Here is a 26,561-nt window from a genome sequence, read left to right on the forward strand (position 1 = left end):
TTTAAATAAACTTTATGGCTTGTAGTCACATGTTAATGCTTTGTCTCAAAGTGGGAAGGGGAGTGAACAGAGGTTCATCTCTGATATGATACCCCTTTGACTAACTCTGGGAAAATATGCTTTATGTGCAGATTCTCATTGCCAAGTCCCCTCTGGCTCCCTTCACCTCATTTGCTTATACCATCCAGAAGGAAGGCCTGGTTCTTCAAGGTAAGATCCTTGATTAAGCCATTTCTTTAAGCTGATTATGCTCACTGCTGCCTACCACTGGTGATAATTACTGCCATGCTCCTGATAGAAGCTGCTTCAGGGCAGAATCAAAGGCCAAGATGAATTCACCAATGATATTTATCCTGATGAGATCAAAAGAGATTGATAATTGTGGCAAGAACGTAACAGAAGGTGGAGGTGAGGCTGAGGGAAAACTAGAGAATTTCCTAATAGAGTGAGGCAAAGAATGAGAGTTAAAGCACTAATCTAGGAACTGCCAAAAGCTGGTGCTCTTTGCAGACCCTGTGGAGTGAGGAACCAGACAGTAAGCCTCTGATGAGAGTGTGGAGGACCCAGCATTGCCTCAGAGCCCTCTTGCTTACCGAACTGAAAAACCGTCTGGTCTGGCAGCCTGGGAGACACTTTGTCATGGCTCCTTGGCCACTACTTTCTCGGCCCCTTTCTGGTTACTCCATTTCTGTTCCCTTTACTCGAGTCCCGACTGGGGACCAGGCCTTGCTGACCTGTACCATGTGACACGGGCCTAGGACTTAGAAGGAGCTGAGTTCTGGCTCACAATAGAGCGCCCCAAGGCCACCGCCTGGAACTCACTGATGTACAATGGTGGTTCCCAGATGCTGGGTCTTCTGGTGATTGCAGGTCTGTCCAGAAAATAACGAAAATGAGAGGCAAACTCAAACACTGTTGAACTTAGCCCACAGGGCCAGTTGTCCAAAGCTGCTTTGTAGATTGAGAACAGTCTCCACCGAAGACTGAGGACACACATCTGCCCCCCACTGCCAGGCAGGAGGCAGGTCCACAGAATGCATAGGTGAACATCTATGCCAAAGCCCAGTGGAACATACTGTCATTGCTGTCTGTAGGAGGAATATCCACCCTTTAGGATTTTGTAAGTCGAGTACTTTCCCCAGGTTGATGAAACAGGGTGAGTCCTTAGAATATTCCCATGGAGACACATTGCATAGGAAAGATCTAGCAGGAATTTTGTGGGGCGGGCTGGAGGGCTCATGCTTTTGGACCGAGGAGCAGGCTGCAGCCTCCCCTTTCCTTCCCCTTCTAAAACGTCCGCTTCTTAATGGACCCAGAAAGCAGCTTGTTTGTTTGGTGCAGCTGAGCTCCACAGCAGGGACTCGGGTCCAGGGAAATTTGGGGTAAGAACTATTGACCTTTGGCTCTTAGCCTTTGACTTATGGTATCCAAGTTCCTTGGTAAATATTTTTTTTACAATTGCAAATATTGTTTTCTGACAAAGAAGCAGAGATTTTAAGACCAGATTAAGCAAAGCAAACAGCAGGCCCCTTTGTTACATACTCTCTAAGGGTGTATAACTAATAAGCAATCAGAAAGCTGAACTCTTATTTACCCAGTACACAGTGTGGCTTTTGGCTCTTCGTTTTTAGAGGCTTTCTTAAAAGATTAGAAATCAACTAAATAGCAAATTTAAATGAAGATTTTAAGAAGTTCTATGGAAGATTACAAGGCAATGTCAGGAGGAAAAGAGGCAGTTTTGCCCAGATGGCTTGTATTCAGAGCCTTGATATCGTGCCTATATCTTGATCACTGGGCAGTTTGGTAAACAGCATCTCTAAGCCTGACCTAATTTGGATAATTTTTAGGATAATATTTGCGAGAACAAGATTCACAGAGTTGCTTCTGAGCCTCATTGCTAAGATCATGATTTTGACAGGAAATAGAAAGTTGTTTAGAGAGAGGCTAGAAATGAATTGGTAGAGGTTAAAAATTGGCAAAGAAAGACTATTAGAAAAAGTTGGAAAACAAAGGAGAAAGGAGGCTGACCTATAGCTATGTGTCTCAGAGAGAGAAAAATTAAGGGAAGAGTACGATGATGTAGGAACCCCAACCAATAAATAAAAATGTCTGGGAGACTTCAGTGCCTCACCTGGTTGCTTTTAAAGATTTTTCTCCATCCCCTGCCCCAGCTATGTCTCCCTCTCTGAGCTTTTCTGAGGCAGCAGAACCCTTCTGCCCCTAGCAGTAATGCCACTGAATACAGACCTCTGGGGACTCCCTCCCCAATAGCTATGTGCTCCCAAGGCTTTGGGAACACAAGAAAGAGCTCTGGTCCTGAGAAAACAATGCAGATCCCTCCTCTAGTGGAGAGACTCCCTTGGATTTCTGTTCTAGCTCTGGTGTAATCTTGAGAAAATCTCTGGCACCCCAGTTTTGTCCGCTTAAAAATGACAATGTTGACCTTGATTCAGCACTTTGCAAACTGTGTTGCAACCCATTGGTGGGTCGTGAAATGAAATTAATGAGTCACAACCAGAATTTTTAAAAATGAAATAGAGGAGAATTTTAAAAATCACAGATTATATCACACATATTGCATTGTTTCATGGCATATTTCTTGGGTGACTGTGTGTGTGCATAATGAGTTTGTGTATGGAGGTTGCAGTGCAAAATATTTTTCTTCCTTGGAGTGTAGTCATCGGCCTGGGTGATCTCCACAGGCCTTAACCCTTCAGCTTATCTGATTCTCCTCGGTGATGGTGTACTTATCATCCCTTAGCTCAGTAGAGTTGTACCTTGAGATCTCCATACACCAGAACATGAAAGCTTATTTTTCCCCCTACTCTTACCAGATGACTGAACTAAAAAAAAAAAAAAAAAAAAAAAGGCACCTCCATAATTCCCCAGGTTTAAGGCAAAGCAGCTTTTGATTTCTGGGTGATAACCTTGGAAAGATACCTGCAGGCAAGGTCGAGAAGCTTTCCTCGTGTGAGAGGTTGCTCTGGCATGCTAGCCCCAGGTTGGCATGGAGGTTGGTTGGTACCTAGTGCAGGGGATTTGAGGGGCAATACAATCCATGTCTGAGAGACACAGAGACGGAGAGGGGGAAAGGCTGGAAGAGTGAGGGCAGCTCCTATGGTACCAACTAAAAAAGACACTTGGGGCTGGACGTTCAGTATTTGTTATACAGAGGCAGCCTGGAGTGGTGGGAAGGAACAGTCCATACAGGCTGCCCTTTTTCAGGTGGAGGGGGCTGTCAGTGAATGTGGGAATGACCCCTCACTGCCTTTTATCCCGTTAGCAAGTCCAAGATTCCTACCAGCCTACTAACCAGGAGGTTTTATAATACCTGGAGAGCTCCTGTGTGCATGAGCAGAGGGAGGGAATAAAAGGTGAGGCCAGAATTCGATTTACCGGCTCCACAGGCCATTCCCCTTACCAGTTCCCAAGGATTAGGATGCTAAGAACAGCCGGCAACTGGGGGCCTTATACCCTTCCTGCCTTTTTGTTCCCTGGGATGGGAGGAACAATAAATCGGCAGGCTGGAGAGTCTGAGGGGCCTGGTTAGAGATTTCTCAGGCTGCTTTTTGAAATACTTGAAGGAGCCGGTCTGTGCTATTGTTGTAGTAAAATAGAAAGCGGAACTATTCTCCTTTTGCAAAAAGAAAAAAAGAAAGAAAGAAAAGAAAAAGAAAAAAAAGAAAGAAAAGAAAAAGTAAAAGAAAACCCACCCTCCCAGCATCTTCAGGAGGCTGCCTGGCTCAGGCCATTACCATGGTAATACTGAGCTGTTTGCATCTTCTTTGTCTGTCCTGCACTTGTGGAGATCCTGGCCTCATGGTTGGGCTCAAGACCCTGGAAATAGTTGGCTTCAAAGGAGAGGGAGCTCGCAGCCACCAGCTTCCTGATGGTTCAGACTGAGAGGGGCAGGTCCCAGCAGAGGGAGAGTCAGACCTTTTGTGCAACTTAAGTGGGAAAGGTGGAGGGCGTGGGGGTGACTCCCATTAATGCTTTTCTCCTCTTGCCCCGAGTTCAACATGAAATGCCCAGCACCCACTGGGGGGAAAAGCTTAGAGTTTTGGCTGGCTCAGAGTAAGGCTAAGGGTGCCAGGGCCTAGTGGAGAAAGGAAAGCAGGAGCTGGCTTTGGGAATCAGCCTTAATGGAGTGGACCCACAGAACCGCCTAGCTGCTGAAGGGAAAGGGGCATTTGCAGTGAACTCCAACCTGACCCATATTCTGCTCTGGTCATGTTCTTTGTTTCCCCAACAAGCCCCAAATGTTGTGCCCTGCAGATCACAGCTGGGACCCCTGGGCCTCTGTGTCAGGCCAGGAATAAAGATTAAGATCCTATAATTGAAAACAGCCAGACTGTGTTGCTGATGCTGCGGGAGGCCTAGGAAAAACCCAAGGCTGGTCTCTCCCAGAGCCGCCTTGGCCTTTGTGAGGCTCAGGGCAGTGGAGGCCTGCCGACTTAGTAAGGAAGCCGGGCTGGCCTGGGAGAATGAAGAGGGGCTCCTTATTCACTCTTCCTTTGCCCTACTCTCTCCATTTCCTCAGGAATCTAGCGAGCATTTGAAAATCAAGTGCCAAGTTGTTAGGGACAGAAAATAATGCCTTAGTTTCTCAGTAGGGCAGAATTGTGGTTTTTATGTTGTTTTTTAAAAAATTAAAATGAGGTATGACAGGTTGAATTTGGATTCTGGTGCTATCTTCTGCTAGTTTAGTTCTGAATGAGCAGCATAAACCTTGGGATGGGGCTAAGGAATCTTAGGGGAGCCCAGGGCACCCTGAGATGGGTCCAGAGACAATTCTGCAAATGAAGCTAGTTTCCTGTTTTTCCAACCACCTACTTAGGGACTCAGAAGAAATCAGAAAACAATGAAACAATGATTTTTCTTAAGGGCTGGATAGCTATGTACCTCATCTTTCTTGTAAAATCAAGAATGTTTGTTTGATCGCCTTTTGAAGCTTATTGGGAGAGGCATTAATCTCCCCTATTTGTTCCCTTGTCACAAAATTGGGTTGGATTCTTCCACCCCATTTTCTTAGACCCTGAGCCAACTGGGTGATTTATTAAAAAATTCTTTTCCCCCAAATACCACCATCTACATTCATCAGATTTCAGTTTGAATTAGTAACACATCTAAATGTTTTCTGCCTAGTGGACTCAAAGTGACCCAGAAGATTCTCAATCTATTTCCATCCAGGTATGGAGGTGTCTGCTTGGTAAATAGAACCCACACACCTGGCACAGCCTGGCATTCTTGTGGGAGTCTGGGCAGAGAGCCCTGGGATTCAATGGAGCAGAGAGAGTGAACTTCTCTCCCAGAGGTCACAGAGAAGAGGGCAGAGCAGGTCTGTCACATTGTCCCTGGGCTGCCAGGTGCCACTGCAGCCTCAAAAAGCTTGTGCAGGCCAAGGCATTGTCCTTCATGACTCCCACTTGCCTCTCAGGGAGGAACGTCCCTGGGGAAAATGAGGAAGCATGCCCCTCTGCCAGTTCTCTCCTCTTTTTCAACATTTACTTCACATTCCCTGCTTCCATGGCAACTTCTCCCACCAACCCTCTGATTTGTTTACTTTTTTAACTCTGGCTATTAGCTTCAAAGAGAGATTTTATTTTCCAAAAAAATATTTTTTTGGAAAATATTTCCAAAATAAAATATTTTAAATATGGAACAGGACAGAAAATAATAAAACCCATGACTTTAACACCCAGACTTAGCAAATGTTAAAATTTTGTCAGATTTGTTCCAGTTTTTTTTTAATTATAGGGATAAAACTTGACAAAATTAAAAACCCCTTGTACCTATCCCTCCCTCACACTCTTTCACAGAAGTAGAAACTCTCCAGGGTTTGATACATATCCTTTCCCTTGTTCTGAAGAACTTTTCTACATGTATGTGAATCCAAATATGATACAATGATTTGTCTTGAGTGCATTCCAAGTCTGCATAAATGGTTTACTGGACACATCATTCCACAATTTGCTTTTGTCACTTAATGTCTTGTTTTTACGATTTTTCCACATTGATACACATGGATCATGTTCTTTTACTTTAATGAGGTATCTGTATTCATTGTCTGAATATGCCACATTATCCATTCCCCTATTGATGGAAATCTCAATTATTTGTTAACTAAGTGAATTCTGTTACATGTGCTTCTTTGTGTGCTGGTGTGAGGGTTTTTCTAGGTATACATAAAAAGTGAAACGACTGGTCAGAGGGTATGCACACTTTAATCTTTACTATATATTCCCAAGTTGCTTTCCAAGGACATTTACCAATTTAAACTTCCTCTGGAGGTAGCGAACCAATTGCTACACAGCTGTGTGTAATTATAAGTTGGTTGTCATGTTTGCATGGGCAGTCTTCTCATGTATTCTCTGTGGATACCTCTTTTATCTCTGCCATTGGGGTATTATCTTTCCATAGTCTCTAGAGGTATCTTCTGCACAGCATATGTGCTTTATGCATATACTTAGATGATTAGTTGACAAAAATTACTTTAATTCCTCCCAAAGCTATAACTATATACGCTTTCAAGAATGAGAGATTTTAGTCTCATCCACTGCCCTTATTTTCAGGACAGCAGACTGAGTTCCAGAAAGGCAAAGTAGGGTTCACTACCTCAGAATTGGGTTTGTAGCCCTTCACAAATACTCAGGGCTCCTAAGATTTTATAAAATCAGAAATGGGGTGGAGCCTCTCATCTTCCATCATGGCAGCCCTTCTGGCAACTTATCTTTCAGGCTTCATGAGCCTCTGTTGGAATATTCCACTCCTGTCCTGAACCTTGAATCTTGAAATCCTAAGCTAAGATGGATCAGTCACTCTATTGTAAGCAATCCCTCAAGAAAGTTCCTGAGTTGGGTTATAAGTTTGGCTGGGTGGAATCATAATACAAATTAACAGTGTCCACTTAATATAAATCAAAAGTAGAGGTTTACTGCTTTCTCACATAGCATTGCAGAGGAAAACAGTCCAGAACTAGTATAGCAGCTCATTCCATGTATTTGTCCAGGGACCCAGGCTCTTAGCTTGTTGCCCCATCACACCTAGGATGTTGCCTTCATGGTTGTCATGGTCTACAATGGCTCGGCATCATTACCTCCAACCAGGTAGCAGAATTTGTATGAGGTAGAAAATGATGATGAAAGGAAAGGGTATCCTCCTTCTTTTAAGGATATTAACCAGAAGTTACACACATTATTCCTGCTTATATCATGTTGGCCAATCTGTAAATATATGAAAAGAAAGACTGGAAAATTATAGTTGTTTATCTGGGGACCATGTGCCTAGCTAAATTTGGGAGTTCTTTTACCTTGAGAGAGAAGGGGAGATGAATATTCAGTGACACATCCTTTTCAGAGGAGCCCAGTTGCAGAGATTAGACCACAGGGTACAATAGTACAGACCCTAGGGCTGGGCTTGTAGCATAATGTTGAAATGCAGCATAAATATTGTATTGTAAATGTTATATATTAAAAATACTAATAGTACCCTCTTTGGTAGAGTCTAGAACAGAGAAGTAGGGTATCACAATTAGTAATGCCACCAAGGATCAGCACCAAAAATTTTGGTCCTCCACCCAAAACAAAATCTCTCTCAAGCAGAAACTTTAGTATGTGCTAGTATGCACTCTGCAAGAAAGATACTTGAACAAGAGCTACTTGTGCTTATAGCACAAAGCAGGGTATGAATTTGGGTCCAAAGTCATAGACTAAACACATTTTTCCCCCAAAATGTTTTTTCCTGTCTCCACATTTTTTTAAAACATGGAACAAAATGTCAGTTGGAATAAGGTTATATTAAAAAACTTTATTTCAAGGCCTGGACTATAGTTAGCCTGGATCCACACTCCTCTTTTAGAACCTGGAAGCTATTTGGCTATCTTTGCATAGCTAACAATTTGCATTTGTGAAAATGCCCAGGTAATAATACCAAAAGATGTTAAATCAATTCAGGTTGTTGATTTTCTTTGAAAACTTCTTCCAAAAGGACTTTGTGTTCTTTCTGGAATATGACTTAAGCTCCATTTTAGTGAGTTCAGTTCAGCAGGTATTTGTTGAGGTATCTATTGTTTGTAAACCATGGTGCTCAGAGGATATAAGACTAGGGGGAAAATGCTCCCTCTCTTTTAGTAGCTCAAAATCTAGTTAGCTCAAAAACAAAGTAAGTTTAATCAAAGGCAAACTGTGGCACCTATTATCGAGGTTCTAACAATGTGATATGTTTAAAAGAAATAGAATTGGGGTGCCTGCTGCATGGCTCAGTCAGTTAAGCATCCAACTTCGGCTCAGGTCATAATCTCACGGTTTGTGAGTTCAAGCCCCACATAGGACTCTCTGATGTCAGCACAGAGCCTGCTTCAGATCCCCTGTCCTCCTCTCTCTCTGCCCTGCCCCTACTTGCACTATCTCTCTCTCAAAAAAAAAACATAGACATTTAAAAAAAAAAAAAAAAAAAGGAGATAGAATCATTTCAAATAGGATGACTGAGGAAGGTTCCTGAGGGTAGGAGAGTAGGGTTCCTGAGAGTTGAACTGGACATCATCCTGTGAATACTGATGAAAATGGCTTTCCATTGTCTTTTAATAGAGGCCAGTTTCTTTTGCTGTTTGAGGATAGATCTGAGGACCCTGGGGAATGCTGATTAGTGCCATGTGACTAATGTTGAATCATGCTGACTAATGTGCTCTAAATGGATTGATTCAATAATAAAGGGAATGTTGAGAGTCAAGAGTTCAGATCCTGAATTTCACCATGTGATGAAATGTAAATCCCTTAGCTTCAGTACTTCATTTTTTGGTCAATTAAAATGTGCTCATGATGAGAATCTAACAAGTCACCTTGACTAGAAAGTACTTTACAAACCTCAAGGAGAACAGAAATGCTTAACAACAACTCCCAGGACAGGCTTGTGCAATTGTGGGTTATTCATCGCCCATACAGAATCGGAACATCCATCACATGCCGCTCCCCAGCCATGCGAAACTTCTACTTCCTCGCACATGCCACAAGAACTGACAAACAGTACATTGCACTCACAAAAACTGACAAATAGAGGAGCTTTTGAAAAATCTTCCCATCTACCTACTGGGGCGGCTGTATTTTTCTACAACAAATGTCACCACAGAACTAAGAGCTTGCCTTGCACACACAGCTTTTTCTCTCTTTTGACATCTCCCCAGCTAGACTGCTTGAGAACGTGGCCTTCCGTGTCCAGATGTTTACTGAATTCTGAAGGCCCCCCAAAGGGCCCAAGTTCTTTTGTTGCCCTCCAAATCACTTCCCACAGAGACTGACCGATGTCCTGAAGGAGCCCTTCAATAGGGAGGATAAATGGAGGCAGATGAAGACATGACCCCCTGAGGCTCACCCACGTCCACGCTAACAAAGGGTCTGAGGCACAACCTTGTAAGGAGCATTTTGGTCAGCAGCGTCCCTTCGAGAGGCCACATCTCCCCCACAGGGCTGCTTTCAATGGCTACCATCACAGTGGAAGCACTGGGCATTTGTTAAGGGCTGAGGTTTGCTAGGTGCAGCACAAAACATCTAAATCATGGTCCCCTGTCTTTGTGAGGGCTTCCTGGCTACTGATGGCAACTGGCTTTCTCAGGGGAAACCTGAGAGCTAGTGGAAGAAGCTGAAGAGGGGCTCCCACTTCTCTGGATGACCTCTTCCCACCCAGCCCAGAGAGGGCTTTTGTCTGTAGCCATCAGCAGTCAAGCCAGGGCTGCGGGACCTTACCCCACACCGATGCTGTGTTTCTGGGTATCCCTGGTTTGTGAGGCTGTTGGCTCCCTAGGTAATAGACAGGTATGTATGTAAGAGGAATACAGCTGGAAGGAAAGTTTTGTTTAGACTACTAGTGAGAAGTTAGTGCATTTCATGACAACACAGTTTTGTTTTGTTTTGTTTTTTTCAAACTGACTTTCTCTCCCTCTCTCTCTCTCTTTTTTTTTTTTTTTCTCCTTTAGGCCAACAGAGGCCATGAGGGACACTGTGACCTTTGTCTAGAGCTGATGGGCACACGTTTTGTGAAATGAAACAGGATGGTGCTGCTTGGAAGAAGGACAGGAAGCCAGCATAATGGGGATTAATTAGTTGATTGATGTTGATACGGTAACAGATTTGCCCCCATACCCTTGAGCCAGCCATCTCAGACCTAGCAGGGAAGGTGAGGATGAAGAAGCCTTTGTTCAGGTCTCTAGATGCATAGGGCTGAAGGCTTTGCACCATGGGATGTCAACAGCCATAATAATAATAATTTGCACTTATATAGCACCTTTCAACCAGGCACCTCAAAGCGGTTTAGCCACGTTAATTAATTAAAGCCCACAATCCCCCTGGGGAGAGGAGGAGGATGACTAACAGGATTTGTAATTACAGGAGGGAACATTTCCGAATAAAGTATTGTCCACCATGTAAAAAGAGTGGGTGTAAAGGAATTGGGGTCTCCAAAGAGTAACTGATTCAGAAGTGAAATCATGGAAAGATGGGGAGGCTGGGGGCGGGCATGGGGGTGGGGGTCTGCTCTTGTGTCAGAGGGAGGTCAATGGGCTCAGAATTCACTGACAGGTTCGGATCCAACTGAGAAGCGGAACATGTATGGTATTAGTGGCATTTGGAAGGTCATTAGTGGCACAACCATTGTGGTGTAAATTCAAGTTTCACTAGTATATTGTGTATAGCCTTGCAGAACAAAGAGTGAGATTCATGCAGTATTTAATAAAGGATGAAATGAGTTCTTTGGATTTAAAGCCCAAAGCTGGGCCAGTCAATTAGCAAATAAACCAATTGGTGACCCATAGGATAATTTAGTTGTTTCCAGCAGAACACCCAGCCTAAGCCCTCCTACTGTCATGAAGTTTCCAACCAAAGCTTCAAGGCTAGGTTCAGTACAAGGCCTTGAGGCTACGACTCCTTCAAAGCCAGGCATCAAATCTTCCCGCCTTTGGCATGGGGACCTCTCTCTCTCTCTCTCTTTTTATTATTGTTTATTTATTTTTGAGAGAGAGAGAGAGAGAGAGAGAGAGAGAGAGAGAGAGAGACAGCATGAGCCAGGGAGGGACAGAGAGAGAGGGAGACACAGAATCTGAAGCAGTCTCCAGGCTCTGAGCTGTCAGCACAGAGCCCAACACGGGGCTCAAACTCACAAACCGCTAACTCATGACCTCAGCTGAAGGCAGACACCTGACTGAGCCACCCACGTGCCCCAGCATAGGGAACTCTCTTACCCAAGTTGTTAGTGACCCCCCAAACTGTCCTCTATAGAATCATTTTGTACCTGCTCCCCCTCCAGAGGTTTTTAAATGCTTTGGAGTCTATAGTCAAGTCATCCTATCTCATGTTTCCTGTCAGTGCCCACCAGAATGCTGCGCACCAAGTAGGTACAGATCAGTGAAGAATAACTGAATGACTGTCTTTGAACAACTTAGTATTTGTTGAGTACATACCAAGTGCTATCTATGGTGAAGCTCACAAGAGCAGGATATGTGTCTCGTCCTCGAGAACTATATTGTAAGGTATGGAAAAGACTCATATCCTACTAACTCATATACTATAAAACAGAATAAAATGAAATGACATGATAGATGTATATCCAAGCCACATGCTACAAGGGCAAGAGTAGGAACGTTTGATCCAGCTGGAGTGAGTCAGGGAAGGTGTTCCTGGAGAGCAAACAATGTGCTGGGCATAGGAAGGCAAGAAGGATTTGGGTAGACCTGGAAGAGGTCACGGAGGCAGATTTTCCAGACTGTGGTCATTTGTCTCCCTTTGAGTGAGATGCATTTTGAGAACTTGTGGTCTTCAATAGAACATTTGTGAAAAGCAAGCTGAGTTTTTGCAGCTGATTAAATGTACATTTCCTGTGAGTTCCTATTATGTGAATTGGCTAATTTCAAACATCAAAGGACTATTTGAGAAGTTGGGAAAGATATTTTATTCTCTGTAACTATTAATTTGGTTTCTTTGCACTTTTATTGCCCGCCAAGAAAGAAAAGCTGGATAGTTCACACATTAAAACAGGGCACTCAAAAGTGTCTGAGAAAGGTACAAGGCAGACACCTCCCAATTCCAAATGTCAAGGAATAAACGTCTTCCTCCTTGAGCCTATTTTTTCGACACCAGGAATCCCTAAGACAGGGCTCTACACCCAGTGACTGACAAATCAATCCCCACACTCTCCTGGTCCAAGTTCCAACAGAGCTTTTCACGGCAAACCACATTGCCAGGACAGACCTATGTGCCATTTTTGCATTGTGCCAATATTTATTAAGTGTTGCTGCAGGTCTGACACACACTATACATGCAAAAGCTTACCTAATCCTAACAGTCTCACGAAGTAGTACTTTGCATCATTCCTCCTGTGCAGATGAGCAATGAGGCAAGAAAAGTTCAGTCTCTTGCTAAAAAGTGATGGAATGTGGATTTGAACCCACTCGGTCCTGCTTCTTCCTCTCTCACCCCTCACGTGTCTAGTATTTCTGTTCATGTGTGTTACGGCTTCTCCCAGTCATCCTCAATTCACTAAAATACTCAGCACAATACTATGCACATAATAGGAACTCCATGAATATTTTCCAAATAAAAGAATCACCAGGAGCAATAATAGTGGTTTGATCTTCCACCAGGAAGAGTGACTGCAGAAAGCCTGGGCAGCGGTGCTGAGAGTTTAGTAGAGGCTCCATAGCTACCTCCTTTTCTTTCGACCATGATTAAAGATTAGGAGACAGGCTTAGCAAAGTTGCCCCAGGAAATGTTTGCAAGAAAGAAGACACAGGTGGTACTCATGAGCTGAGAAGCTGCCAAACCTGGTACCTCCCATGAGATGCTAGTGAGGTACCTTGTTTTGAACCTACTCACTGATTTCTTTTCTATGTGTGTGTGTACGTATACATTTATATGTCAAAGGTCAACTTTGTTCCCATAATTGTGCTAGCCTCCTAGGTACTCTGTTAATGGGCAGCAGTCCCAGTGAAATGGTCCCTATCAGCCCACAGAGTGAACATTTCTGGATTAGCCCAGAAGTTCTGAACTCTACGCATAGGGCTTCTATGTTATATGTTGTGAGCAAAGTTGCCACTCAGGGATGGGATTTAAAAGATTATCTGGCAAAACCTGGATTGCCAAATGAGAATTCTGGAGATGGGGAATGAGGATTAGGTAATGGGTAAAAGGGGAATGAAGGCAAGAGGAAGTACAAAAGATCAGATTCAGACCTTAAAAGTGTGGTCTTAGAGCCACTTGGGAGTGTCATTTTTTTCTGAAATTTTTTCTGAAATTTTTCATTTTTCCTTTGGTTTCAATATTGTCGCCATCACTTTTGTCCTTTGGCTATGAAAAGACTTTCTTTGTTCTATTACAGAATTCAACAGAGGCCTCTTTTGCTCAAATGGAGGGAAGGATCCCATCACATTCCCCAAAAGAATATCCTAAGTGTGAGAGAAAGTACATTGCCCACCTCTCTGAATTTTGGTGAGGACAGTGTTCAGAAGGAGCACAGGTTCTCCAGAGCTCCAAACAGATCTGGGAAGGGAGTAGACCAGTAAATAGTGGGCATAAATCAGGACAGACTTGGTTTTGCTGCCTAAACAAACAACACCCCGAAATCTTAGTGACTTAAAGTCTGCATGTCTGAGAGACTCTCCCAGGACGCTGTCCTCCATGTGATGACTCAGTATCCCATCTCAGTGTCAACATGTACTTCCACAATTGCCACAGTAGGGGAAGAGAGAGAAGGGTTGTACCCTAGCAATTAAGTGCTTCCCCCAAGAAATGGCACCCATCACTTCTGCTCTCATGGCCAAGCAGTCATGCATCCAAGCCCAGCTGCAAGAAGGTGGGAAGTACAGACCTCCTCTGTTTTTGGAAGAGAAGGAGAACTAGATATTAGTGAACACTTATAATGCCTGCCACATAATGCTATAGCCAGTGAGCTGGCACATATCTCCTTCTTTCACACTCATGCCTTGTATATACCTCTCCTTTAGATCACCCAGCACATATTGAAGACTTATGGGTTAGTGTTGAGGAAAGAAAACCAAATAGTTTTCTTGTCTACAGGCATTTTTGTCTACAGGCAACCATTTTGAAAGAGGTGTAGCCACAGAAAACCAGTTAACTCTAGGTACTTTCCCCATGGAGCTATCAGACACTAATAACTCCAGGAAAGGCTAAGGGGTTAAAGAGAGTCATGGCCTGATTTCAGTAATACATCTAAGATGGAACAACTAATTTTGAGTTGCCCAGAACCATCATGCTTCATATGAAAGAACTTCTGGAAATGTGCCCTTTCTCTTCCATTCCTCCTCTTATTACCAGACATGATTCAAATTCCCTCTAAGCCCTGTGACTTTTCCAGAAAGCAGCTCTCCCAGCAGAGAGAGAGAGAGAGAGAGAGAGAGAGAGAGGAGAAGAAAAAAAAAAACTTTCCCTTATTATTCTTCCAATAATGAATTCCTGCTCTGAGTGGGCTGTTTCCATGTGTTTTCAGTCAAGTGCTGATGGCAGCCTTGCCGGGGGACATTTCCAACAGGCTGTGGACATAATAGATGGGGTTTCATATTGACAAGGGCTGCTCTCAGCTTTCCCTCCAGTTTAGCCCTCCTAAGCCCTGAAATTGGAGATGAGAAATGATTCACGAGATCTCACTAGTGAACCAACATGGCTGGACACCTCTTTGCTCCTTTTAAGTAGGTAAAAAGTCATGGTTTTAAAGCTTCCTTCTAAGAGATTTGTAGGCTTGGATCTTAGTAACTTTACAAGGACTTAACTTTCTCAGACAAGCCCACTTTTTGTAGATGGCAAGACCTCCTTTCTTCAGGATTCAAACATAGTCTTGGCCTACCCCGACATCATAAGAACAAAGGGAGAATTTAGGACATACTATTTCCTGCCTGCCTAAAACCTCATCTCAAGTACACAAGATGCTTCCAAATAAGGAATGGCAGTAGCCATGTTTGCTAAGGGAAAGCAAAAGTCCCCAAAGCAAAAGTCTTCAGGTAATTCAGTTTCAGCTTACCTACATGGAACTCATACAAACTGTTATAGTTGGGCTCTCTTCATTGAGAAGAGTCTCAGTTACCTCAGTTAAAAAAGAAAAGGTATATTTAAGGGTATAGATGGCCTGGGATTGGAAAGCCTTTAGGAGCAGAAGCAGCCCTGGGGACTTATTAGCTCAGAGTCTCTGCTTCCCTCTGTATTTCTGCCTGAGGTACCCTCTCCCAACAGACATACTCTACAGACTGTAGTTCTGCTTAGGAAAGACTTCAACTTGCATGTGGCTCATCCTGGGCTCTTAAGCTCCCCCCATATATACCTCAGCCTTTCAACTTCAGTTCCCATTGGCTTTTTTCCTTGGTATTCCTAGTTGAAATTCCTAAGAGACAATCTCATTGGCTCAGGCTTGCCTTACTGTTCTGTCCCAGATAACATCATTGGTCGTTAGCCAGCCAGTCAGCTGTGGGCTGAGGGAAGAGCTATAAATGTAGCTACCTAATAGCAGAAGGTGGGGGCATGGCAGCTTCCTTTAGAGGATCTGTGAGGGGGCAAGGACTGGATGGGCCCTAGTGTGCTCTTTGAACCCTTAACAGGAGTGCTGCAAGGATACTCATTCTCTCTCGCTTCTTCCTTCCCCCCGCCCCACCCCCCGGCCCTTGTCTCATCACTGTAGACCTAATCTCCAGTCACAGCCTAAACCCCCATTACTTCTCATCCCCCAACACCTGATCCAGTATCCGGCTTCTCAGCCTGTTGAAGTGCCCAATCACAGAGGTGTAGGATTAGTGAGTGGGAAGAAAGATTTCTTAAAATGTATTTGAGAATATATGGAAGACTGTGGAAGGTGTGGAAGGAGGAATGAAAATAAAACCCTTTCTTACTTAGCTAAAGAAAAACCTGTTCCCATCGTGGAACCAAAGTACCTTTCTTCTTCTGATCTTTGGAACAATTTCCCTTTTCCCAAAATCAAACGTCAGTAGAAACATGAGAAACTTCCATGGAGGGACCCCGATGGAGCAGAGCAGGAAGACAGTCTAGCTGTGCTAATCTTGAAGAGCTTTTTTCTGACCCCTGCAAGGATCCTTAGTTCCCATCCCAGCCGCGTGCATTTCCCTAGGCCCCCCGCCCTCGGGCTTCATGGAGCCCTGGTCCCATATTCTTGAATCTCAAGTCCCAAGCAATTTACTTTCAAACTAAGGTTTAGAACACAAGGGGTGGAGTCTGTGTAGATAAGGTCTTTGCCGATTGTGTTCTCCCAAGATGTCCAAAGCTCTTCAGTGGTGGCATTTTTCACAAACCTACGTGATATTTTTGGAGGCTTGGTCTTGTGTGGCGTTGCCCTGGTTTAAGTGAGTCAGAGCAATTATGCTTTGAATTCACACATCAAGGAGAGGACTAGGAGGAAAATTGAATTATGCCTTTTATTCCTTAGAGACCATTGCCTTTATGCTTCATCAGAGGGTTAAAAGGCCAACCCCAAACATCTACATTCAAATTTCAGTATCTCTGTATTCTTTTCAGTGGAAGTGAGGCTAGAAGTGAATTAGAGGCAAGTCTAAACAACCCTGTATTTCCCTGCCCTTTACTGAGCTCTGGGTATGCCAGTTTGGATCAAATCATTCATCAAACCTCGTTCAAACTCTTATCTACTGACTAAAATTGCAGTGTTTCTAGGAGCCTATGCTGGTGAGGAAGGTAGTTCTGATGATGTTTCTAAACCTGCTGCTGTGGGATTCTAGAGCCAGTTCCTCTGGATTACTTCCAGATCTCTGTTCATTCCATTTAGAATCTGAGGTTGAAATCTATTGCCATTGTCTGTCCCCTGGGATCTGAAAACCCATCTGGGGTTTGTCCAGCCTCTCTCTCCAATACCACCGTCCAACTGCACAGTCATTACCAGTCCAACAGCTTGAAAGCTGATGCAAATGTGGAGCATAAGCCATTTTGGCTTTCTCCCAGTCCTCTGGGCCCTTCTGGGGTTAATCAGCAACCACCTATCTTTGTGTTAATAACAGAAGTCTCTCTAACTAGAACACCTGGAGGAAACCCATAGGAAGGCTTAAGATGAAGCCAATTTTACAGTAATTGTTCTGACCATCACTGTTTAAACTGGACTCAGACTGTCCAGAAAAAAACCCAGCTTGCTAAAACCAGCCAACTAGCTCTCAATGTTCCTTAAGCCACTTTAGGTTTTACTAATACTTTCCATGTCTACATCACCGCTCCAGAGTCTCCTTATGCTTGCACTTCAGGCAATATCTCCCTATTTCAGGTACATGAGATTTAGTGAAGTGTCCTGACTGCATCTCACTGACAGAATTCTTTAGTGGCATCTTCCCAGCACTTTCCCCATGCTCCCAGCCCATTCTGATGGTTGTGTTTACACCAGTGGAGGAATAATAGACCTTCTTAACTGGGATTTCTGACAACTTCTCTTAGTAACTAACCCAAATGGCTTTGGCTGTCAGGTAATTATGTAGGGGGAAAAAAAAGATGGGGGCTTGGTAGGTGGAAGGGTAAGCGGAGGACACGTGAAAAATAGTTTCCTGCTGTATTTGTCTCCTAAGGCTGCCATCACAGAATACCACAGAATAGTTTAAAGAACAGAAATGTATTTTCTCATAGTTCTGGAGACTGGAAGTCTAAGATCAAGGTGACAGTCAGTTTGGTTTCTCCTGAGACCTCTCTCTCTCTTGGATTTGCAGAGGCCCTTTCTCACTTTGTCTTCACGTGGTCCTTCATATGTGTGCACTCCTAGTGTCTCTTCCTCTTCTTATGACACCAGCTTTCTTGGATTAGGATTCTGTTCTTATGACCTCATTTAACCCTAATTACCTCCCTTTAAAGGCCCATCTCCAGGCACATTCATATTGGGAGTTAGGACTTGAACATACGAATTTGGTGGTATGGGGTGGGGGGTTGGACACAGTTCAGTCCATTACAGCCGCCATAACTTTTCCTCAACAGATCATCTCCCATCCTCTGACGCTGCCCTTCTGAGTGGGAGAAGAGTAGATATTGACCAAGAAATGGCAGATGTGACTCTGTACAGTGAGTTTGAGAATGGCTAAGCTAGGTAGGGAGGGTGCCTAAGACAGGCGAGCCAAAAGATGGACATTTGGAAACATTAAGAGATGGCTGGGTGGATAGACAGATGGGTGAATATATGACTTAGGTAGTATGTTGATGCCACCAGGGTGGACATTGCATTCTACTTCCTTGGGGTTGTAGATTTTTACAGCGCAGTGGTTACAAACTCAAATGCTCATGTTAGACAGGAAACAGAGCTGCAAAAAGAGGCCAGGTGCAATAACAGGGAGTAGTGGGGAATGTGACAAACTGGAAAGAGTGTGCCCTACCTAAAGGGGCAGTATATACTCAGTTCCATCCAGCCAATTATTACCTCGTGGGATGCCAGCCTAAAGTTGCCAGCATGTCTGATTTTTCAAGGGAACAAGAAATCTGGATTTTCAGATGAAGTCTTTCTTTAAATAAATCTTTAAATTATGGCAATTAATTCAAAAATTGTAAAATGCTGTGTGGGCCAAATCAGCACATTTGCAGTCTGAGTGAACCCTGGAGGCTGCCAGATTTCCACTCTCGGACTACTGGAAAGACATCTGTAATGTCATCACATGAGGATGTAGGTATTTAAGAGCTCATGAGTACACTGCTTGGGTTCAAATTTCAGCCCACTTCTTACTAGCTTTACAATCTTGAGCAAGTTACACACGTAACTCCCGAGTTGTCATAACAATAAAATTAGTTAATACATATAGGTGCCCAGAACAATTCCTGCTGCCTCATAAGAAAACAGAAACTGAGCCAGCATTATTAGGTAGTGACACCAAACCTTTTGGTTTCCTCATTTGTAAAATGGGGACAACCTATCCCCCAGGGGAAAAGAGAATATGTATGATGGGCTTACAAACGTGTGCACGTTGCTGAAAAATTCACCAGGTACTTCTTTTGTAACTGTACCTGTAAGTGAGGCTCAGTCTTGCTCAACGCCAGGCTGGGATCCCTATAAAGAAGAGGATAGCATTAACTAGAACCAGTCCTTTTTTTTTTTTTTTTTTTCTTCCAAGGATTATTTGGCTATTTTGCTATTCTTAGCATTTGGTGAGTTTTTCTTTCTTTTTTTTTTTTATTGTGAATTTTTAAACATTCATAAAAGCAGAGAAAATAGCATAATGAACACTCAAGTACCCTTATCTAGATTCAATCATTGTTAACATTTGCTGTGTTCGTTTCATCTTGGTGAGTGTTCCTTTCAGGGGTGGGATGTGGCAGTACAGAAAGGGAATGGAATGAGGCATAGTGGTACCAAATGGGAGAGCTCAGGGCTTTCCCCACCTCAGGGATGGATGCCATATTGTTGCAAGAAAGCAAGACCCAGTTAGATATAGATGGTTCCCTTTTGGATAGGACCCCTGAAAAGGGATTTTTGTGCAGGATAATTTGTTATAGATCATACACTGTTACCGCCTTAAAGTGATGTAAACTGGGACACAAATCCTTTTATTATTTATAAGACTTTCATTTATTATTATTTCTAAGGTTTTATTTTTTTTTTGTAAACAAGAATGTTTTCATGTATTGCTCACGAAATTGAAAAGCAAAAAATTTTAGAGAGTTTCCATGTGGAAATGTCTCCTGTCATAAAGAATTCAGGAGTTGAAACTGGTAGATCGGTGAGAAACCCGGTAAAATCTCAGTGATAAAAATAAATGTTGGTCGCTAAAAATGAAAGGTTTTAGGAGCAAAAACACTCAGATACAAAGAAAGTATATGCCAATTATAGACGGCCCTTTCTGTTAAAGCATTTAAAAGAATCTAAGACATATTGCCCCATTTCTCAGCATTAGCTTTTACTGCATTTGAATGCACAGTCTTCTCCCTGGAAAGGATGTCTTACTATGTGAAAGCAACTAAACTTTGCTTTAAAATTCTATTATTCAGACCCTTCATTAATTTAAGCTGACATTCCTTCTCAATCGGGGCCAATCATCAAAGCTTTATTGTATTGAGAACCTTGAATTCAGCAACAAAGAGTGTGGGTTTGGAAGGACGCGCTAGGAGGGGGGAGGGCAGAGAGCTCCCAAGGCCCAAAGAAGGGAGGGGAGAGGAGGAAGACAGCGGGAGGGAGAGTGATAGGGAAAGACTGGAGTCCTGAGAAGCAAAGGGAGGACAGAGGAGTTAGAAAAGCAGAGATACACTGGGGCGGGGGACGGGGGTGGGGGTGGGTGGGGGGTGGATTTGGGGGGTGGATAGTGGAGGGAAGGGGAGATGGGCTTGGAGGGTCTATGCTGCAAATCTGTCCCTTGAGCCTCTGCCCATCAACCTGCAACTTTGCCTTCACAAAGTTTTCTCCAGAGGAAAGGTAAAAAAGGAGACAGGGAACAGAAGAAGAGAAAGCATTTCCTTTTCTTCCTTCATCCTGGTGCCTCTTGAATCTTCTGCGCTAGTGCCCTGCCCAGCAACAGGGTGCCTGGCAGGAAGTCTGCCCCACCCTGCAGGCCTGGGGTCTAGTCATGTCTGGCCCAGTTCCTTCTGCACCCCAGCCCCCCAGCAGTGCTCTGTCTTCCTTTCTGGCATGATTTACTGTGGACTACATAATGTGGGATGTACTAAGTAGAATGTATTGGGTTCATTGTTAAGGCATAGGGCAAGGAAGGAGCTTTTGAAATGTGAGGACATTACAAGCTTTTCTTGAGAATCCGTGATTTATAAACAGAGTAGAATAAAATTTGTAAGGTGAACTTTAGAGCCTAAGGGACAACTGAGCTTTTTAAATGTGTAACTTTAATAAATAAAATACTAATTTTGAAAAACCAAATAAACCCAGGTGGTCTTTTGTCTGCACTGAAACAGTTCTCAAGGACACAAGGAACTCAGCTGGACACTGGAGTGGACAGCCAGCCCCTGATGTCCAGCAACCCATCAGAGACCAAGTCATGGGAGGCTGTAGGTCTTCATTCCCCAGCCCACCACATTCCAGTGTGTGCCCTCAAAGAACCCCAGTGACCTCCCTGAGTCATAATTTCCCAATGTGTAAAATGGGCATAGAAATAATCTGCCCAGTTTTCACCCCAGGGGGCCATGGGGATGACCATGTGATGCATGTGGATGGTTTTCCAACCTTCACCAGGGGTCTGATCTTGGGTTAATGCAATGACCCATTCTCCAGTTATAAGACCTAAATTAGATCATGCTATTCCTCCATTCAAAACTCTGAAGTGACTCCCTTTTCACTCGGACTGAAAGCAAAGTCTATCCCCTCTCCCTTAGAGCTCAGTGTGCCCACCAGCACCTGCCATGTTATCTCTTGTTACTTCCCCTGCTCACCTGCTATGGCCACCCCATTCTCCATGTTATTCCTCCTGTCACCAAGCACTCTTCACCTCACTGACTTTGGACTTTGAACTCTTTGAGAGAATCATATTCCCCAGACAGTCCCATAGCTGATGTCCTCATCTCCTTTCCCGGATATTGGCATACCTCCCTTACCTCTCTAACTTTTTGCCAAAATGTCACCTGTCCATGAGACCTAGTCTGTGTAAATTGCAGCCTACTCTCCTTACCCCCATCCTGTTCCACTTTTCCTTTCCCAAAGCACTCATCACCATGCAACATAATAAATAACTCATTTTTTTTTCTTTACCATTCACGGTGTGTCTTCTCTGCTACAAGATGAGCTCTGGAGACCAGGCATCTTTGATTTGTTCACCGAATGCCCCAGGCACCAGAGCAGTGTCAAGCACATTAAGGACACTCAATAAATAGGTTGGATCTTTCTTAGAGGTCCAGGATATAAAACCAACTAAAGAAGGACTACTCTAGTTGAAGAGAATATGAGCTCAAAATCTCTCCTCACATCCCTGCAGGCTCTCCATGGAATAGCTCTTGCTCCAATGAACAAATTTGAAAACTGCTGACATTTGTTCTAATACGTAGAGTCACTTTTGAAGCTAGAAAGTGCGGTGTAATGTCAGGCTCAAACTCTTTGTGCACAGCAGGTGCCCCATTGGTAGGGGGCAGGGTACAGACCCCAGGACTGGATCCTTGCTGTTATTCAGGTCTCAGCTCCACCATCACCACTCAGCAAAGCCTTGCCCATCTACCCTCTCTTCATTCTGCACAGCATGACTAGTAATTTTAGCCTGGAAAAAAAAAATTTAATGTTTATTTATTTATTTATTTATTTTGAAAGGGGGTGGGGGGCAGAGAGAGGAGAGGGAAAATCCCAAGCAGGCTGTGCCCTGTCAGCACCGAGTCTGACGTGGGGCTCCATCCCACAAACCATGAGATCATGACCTGAGTCAAAATCAAGAATCGGACACTTAACTGACTGAGCCACCCAGGCACCCCTGGGCTGGAAATAATTTGTAAGGACTTTGTTGAGCAGCTACTATATGTTAGGCAGTGTCTGTACTCAGTTCACTCCATAAGCCATCTCCTGAAACAGTCTGCCCTTTCACCCTTGTCTCTCCAGCCTCTGATCCCAGGCCTGGCACAAATAAGGATGATCAATAAATGATCAGTTATTTCCTCAACAACCCTCTGAGGCAGGTACCATTAACACCATCTTATAAGTGAGGGACCAAAGTTCAGGTTTAGCTAGCTTGTTTAATGTCATAAAACATTAGACATGTGCATTAGACTAGTGCATGTCAGAGCAAGGATTTCAGTTCTACTCAGACAAGCTCCAATCACTCTGGTTCTGAGAGGGAATTCAGGTTAGACCATCTGCTTCCCTCAAGCAGATCTGTCTCCTGGCCACACCAGAAAATGAGGGAAGGGGTATTTCTTTTCTTTGTGGCTTTCTCTCCTCCACCTGGGCACATCTCCTCCCTTCTTTCAGTTAGCTCACCTGGAGGGGTCTCCTGCCACCTTTTGATTAATGGGCCTGCCTTTCCCACCCTCCCTGGCTGGGTAACCTCAGAGTTAACAGTGGTTCATCTTGAATTACAAATGGAGTTCTGAAAGACATTGCAATTTTCTGCTTACAATCTCCCTAGAATTCAAATTCTTTGTGAAGGTCATTTGCTTATGAGTAGAATGATGGATTCATCAACTCTCCCTTTAAGAGATATCTGGATGGTGTCTTCTGGTGTCCCCCTGCCCCTTCCCAAACTGGCCCTAGTTAGTTCATTTAATGTAGCTAGAATTCCCCCCAAGGACCCCCACTCAGTTTCCACTCTGGTCACTTAACTAAGGAAAAGCTCTAATCATGTTGTCTCATTACATAAACAGAAATCATTTATAACCAGCATGTTCATTGTGCCTTCCACATATCCACTCTTAGCTGTGATTTTCTTTCTTAGCCATTCTTAGCATGCCAGCTATTTATACCATATAGGGGCAAAGCAACTTTGTATATGCCCAGAACTATTTTATCTGAGAAGCAGCCTCTGAGTCTCCAGCACCCAGAACTTTAGCCCCAGGAGAAAGCATCTCCATAAATCTGATGTTTAATGCCAGATTAAAATCTCTCTTGGAAGCTTTTGAGTTCATTTCAGAGTTGCCTGTGGAGACAATGATTAACTATAGATGTCATGCAGGTTTTCATTTTCCAGGTGCTTTTTATTTCATCCAGAACCAACAGTGTCCTTTAGAATCTGCTACTCCCTCTCAGATCCTCTTTCTGTAGGTTTTATGTTCAAAGACTCTGGGTCGGAGAAGCTCAAGGTTGAGTTGAATATCTGAAATGACCAATTCCACCAATGCTCTATTAGTAAAAGGCTGGCATCGTTCTCCAGTTGTGTGGGACTTCCCTGTTTACTGGAGGACATTTGTGCTTCCTGCCTCATTCACAGAATGTGAAGTGCCTGTAAGAACCAGAGGTGCCTGTAGGCAATATTCCAAGTACCTCTAATTGGAAGCACCAGTGACAGTATCTCGGAAAGATGGTGAACTGGGAGCAGATACCATTGAGTTCTGCCACTGATGAGGGGGTGTGCCTATCCCCAGGGCTTCTCCGGTTCCAGTGCACATTGCTTCCTACTCTTGTTGCCTTCAATGACCTATGTTTGCTTTCAAATCTGGTCTTGCTAAATATTATTTTAATCTCTGATTTCTTCCATATAAAACTGGGCAGGAAGGAGAGGAGGAAATATCCTCGTAAGGAGGGTTCTGTTCTCTGGAATCACTTTGGACTCTTTTTCAAGTTAATGATTGAGAGAGTTTACTAGATGGAAGTTCCCAAGCCCAGCAATTAGAGCCTGGGATAAAAGAGATAGAAACAGGGACAGAAACAAATAGAATCACCAGGACCCAAACATTGGGCTGCAGCCAGGGTGTCTCCTCTCAACTGCACCCCACATCAGTCCTGACTTGCTTGTAGATCCCCGAGTTCTACTTCTCTCCTGCCCCACAATTTCTAGAAAAACTGCAAGGTAAATGGCCAGAGTCAGGACCTTCTAGTAGAGCAGGGATTCTATAACTCTCCAGACCCCGCAAGAGTGTGACTATCTATAAGGAACCATCATCCAGAAAGGCAGTCAGATGGCTGTGTCTGTTCTTTTTGTCCCGCTTCTTATTTCTCTTGGGCATGATTAACCACACATGCCAACGCCCCAGCTCACGGGCTGCCTGTTCCTACGGCCCGCCTGCCTGCCTGTCTTGCTGGGGCTGTGTCCATGCAGCTCTCAGCATATCCTGTTTGTTCAGTCCCCTTTGTCTCCCACTGGAGCAACAGGGAGAAAGGATTCCTCTGAGCCCCTTGGATTTGGGCTTTGAAATCAGATCCTGGCACACCTGATTACACTCAATAGCTGGAAATGGTAAGGATGTCCGATGGGCAGAGGGCTCTTGTTTTAAGCTCTGCACACCAGGAAGGCAGGGGCTGGGTCTCCTCGGGGCTGCACTGGAGGGGGCAGGATGCTCTGGCAGGAAAAGCAAACAGTGTAGCTGAAGGGAAATTCACTTGAAAAAGAACTCGGGGCAGTGTCCATCAGGTGGCATGTAAGCTGTCCCTGAGGACACAAAATGGGGCTTAAACTCATTCCTCTTTCCTCACACCTCCCTGGTTGGGAAGCATTCGGTTCCAGTAACCACACGCCCAAGGGCTGGGAGAGTCAAGCTCTCTGTCCTGCTTTTTCTGTAGAGGTGTTGCCTCTGAGACCTTGGCAAAGGGAATAAAAAAATAGCAACTTACAAGCCATGACACTGGGAAGGAAGCTAAGAAGCTCCTCAGCCTCCACGCACCATGAGCTTTCCCACAGAGATTGAAAAGTCATTAGGAAAATTCCACACGTACAAAAGGCATAAAGAGCACCCTTGCACCAGCACCCAGCTTAAGAAATGAGATGTTACCAATGCAGAGGTGCCTGGGTGGCTCAGTTGGTTGAGCACATCTGACTCTTGATTTCAGCTCAGGTCATGATCCTAGCGTTGTGAGATCAAGACCCAATTTAGTCTCGGAGCTCAGCGTGGAGCCTACTTAAGATATTCTCTCTCTCTCTCTCTCTCTCTCTCTCTCTCCCCCCCCTTCCTCTGCCCCTCTCTGCCCCCTCTCTAAAATTTAAAAAAAGATTAATTTGAGAGAGAGAGAGAGAGAGAGAGAGAGAGAGAGAGAGAGAGAGAGAGAAATGTTACCAATGAAGTTAAAGCCTTGGGGGTCCTCCCTGAACCCATCCTCTACCCCACCTCTCCAGCAACAACCTCTCAGTCACTCCAGTCCTTTCCTACATGTTCCAGGGGTGTGTGTGCAGCCCTCTTTGTGATAATCACGTGCCACATTTCCCAGATACACCACTCCTTTTTCATGCCTTTAGCCCAATGTGGCTGCTTTGCTTTACTGGCCTGCGATGCTAGTCCCCTGTCTCACTCTTCCTTCCACTCTGGGCTCAGATGTCACTAACCTGGGGGCTCTTCCTATCGCCTGAGGCACTGATTCTTGGAGCTCCACAGCCCTCAGCCCTCGTCTGAGCACTTGCACTATTGCCATGACGCCCGCAGTGTGCCCACCCCACTTCCACACGGGGCTGCAGATGCTATAAAGACAAACACTGGTCCCCTGTGGCTCCTCCAGCCAGTGACCTGGCCCATTGCCTGCTGGCAATGGAGTTGTCAGTTGAGTGAGTGAATGAGTGGGTGCCCAAATGAATGACAACTCAGCTATCAGACTTCCAACTTTCTTTCCCAGTTAAATGGGGAAGTCCCCATGGCCCCAGTGCCTTTTATAGGGGCATTTTCCTCCTCTAAGCTCCAAATCTTCTCTCTTCTGGAAGCACAACACTGAAAGGTCTCTTCTTCACATTCCTCAAATGAAGTTGGAACAAATATAATGGGAGTGTAAACTTTATTCCCCATAACTTCAACAAACAATAGTTTCAAAGAGAACCCTGGGTGGGCTTCATGTAGGTCTTGAACATCTTTTTCTAGGTGTCTTGTCACTTGTGTTCTTTGTCTTCTTGCAGCCTGTAGAAATCCTTAAAGACAGGAAAATGTACAAACCTATTAATCTTGCTTAGAAAATCCACTTTACCGCCACAGAAACAAAATATTGGGAAACAACAGTCTGGCTATTAAGGTGTTCTCACCCACACCCATTGTTCTCTGCTA

At 44.2% G+C, this 26,561-nt stretch overlaps 1 protein-coding gene across 4 annotated transcripts in view; it reads left to right on the plus strand.

Annotated features, from left to right (window-relative positions):
- RAD51B (RAD51 paralog B) overlaps nucleotides 1-26,561 on the plus strand; it is a 641,492-nt gene that overhangs the window by 562,999 nt on the left and 51,932 nt on the right. For 3 of the 4 annotated variants that reach the window (XM_081795951.1, XM_081795950.1, XM_060620127.2), the window contains one exon: nucleotides 132-210. In XM_081795951.1, the coding sequence (XP_081652077.1) occupies nucleotides 132-210 (79 nt within the window). Of the gene's footprint in view, nucleotides 1-131; nucleotides 211-9,967; nucleotides 10,481-26,561 lie in introns of those variants that run through there. The other variant, XM_081795952.1, reaches the window with a different exon arrangement.

Source organism: Panthera onca, chromosome B3, assembly GCF_046562875.1.
Source record: "Panthera onca isolate mPanOnc1 chromosome B3, mPanOnc1 haplotype 2, whole genome shotgun sequence".
In the NCBI taxonomy this organism is placed as follows: domain Eukaryota; kingdom Metazoa; phylum Chordata; class Mammalia; order Carnivora; family Felidae; genus Panthera; species Panthera onca.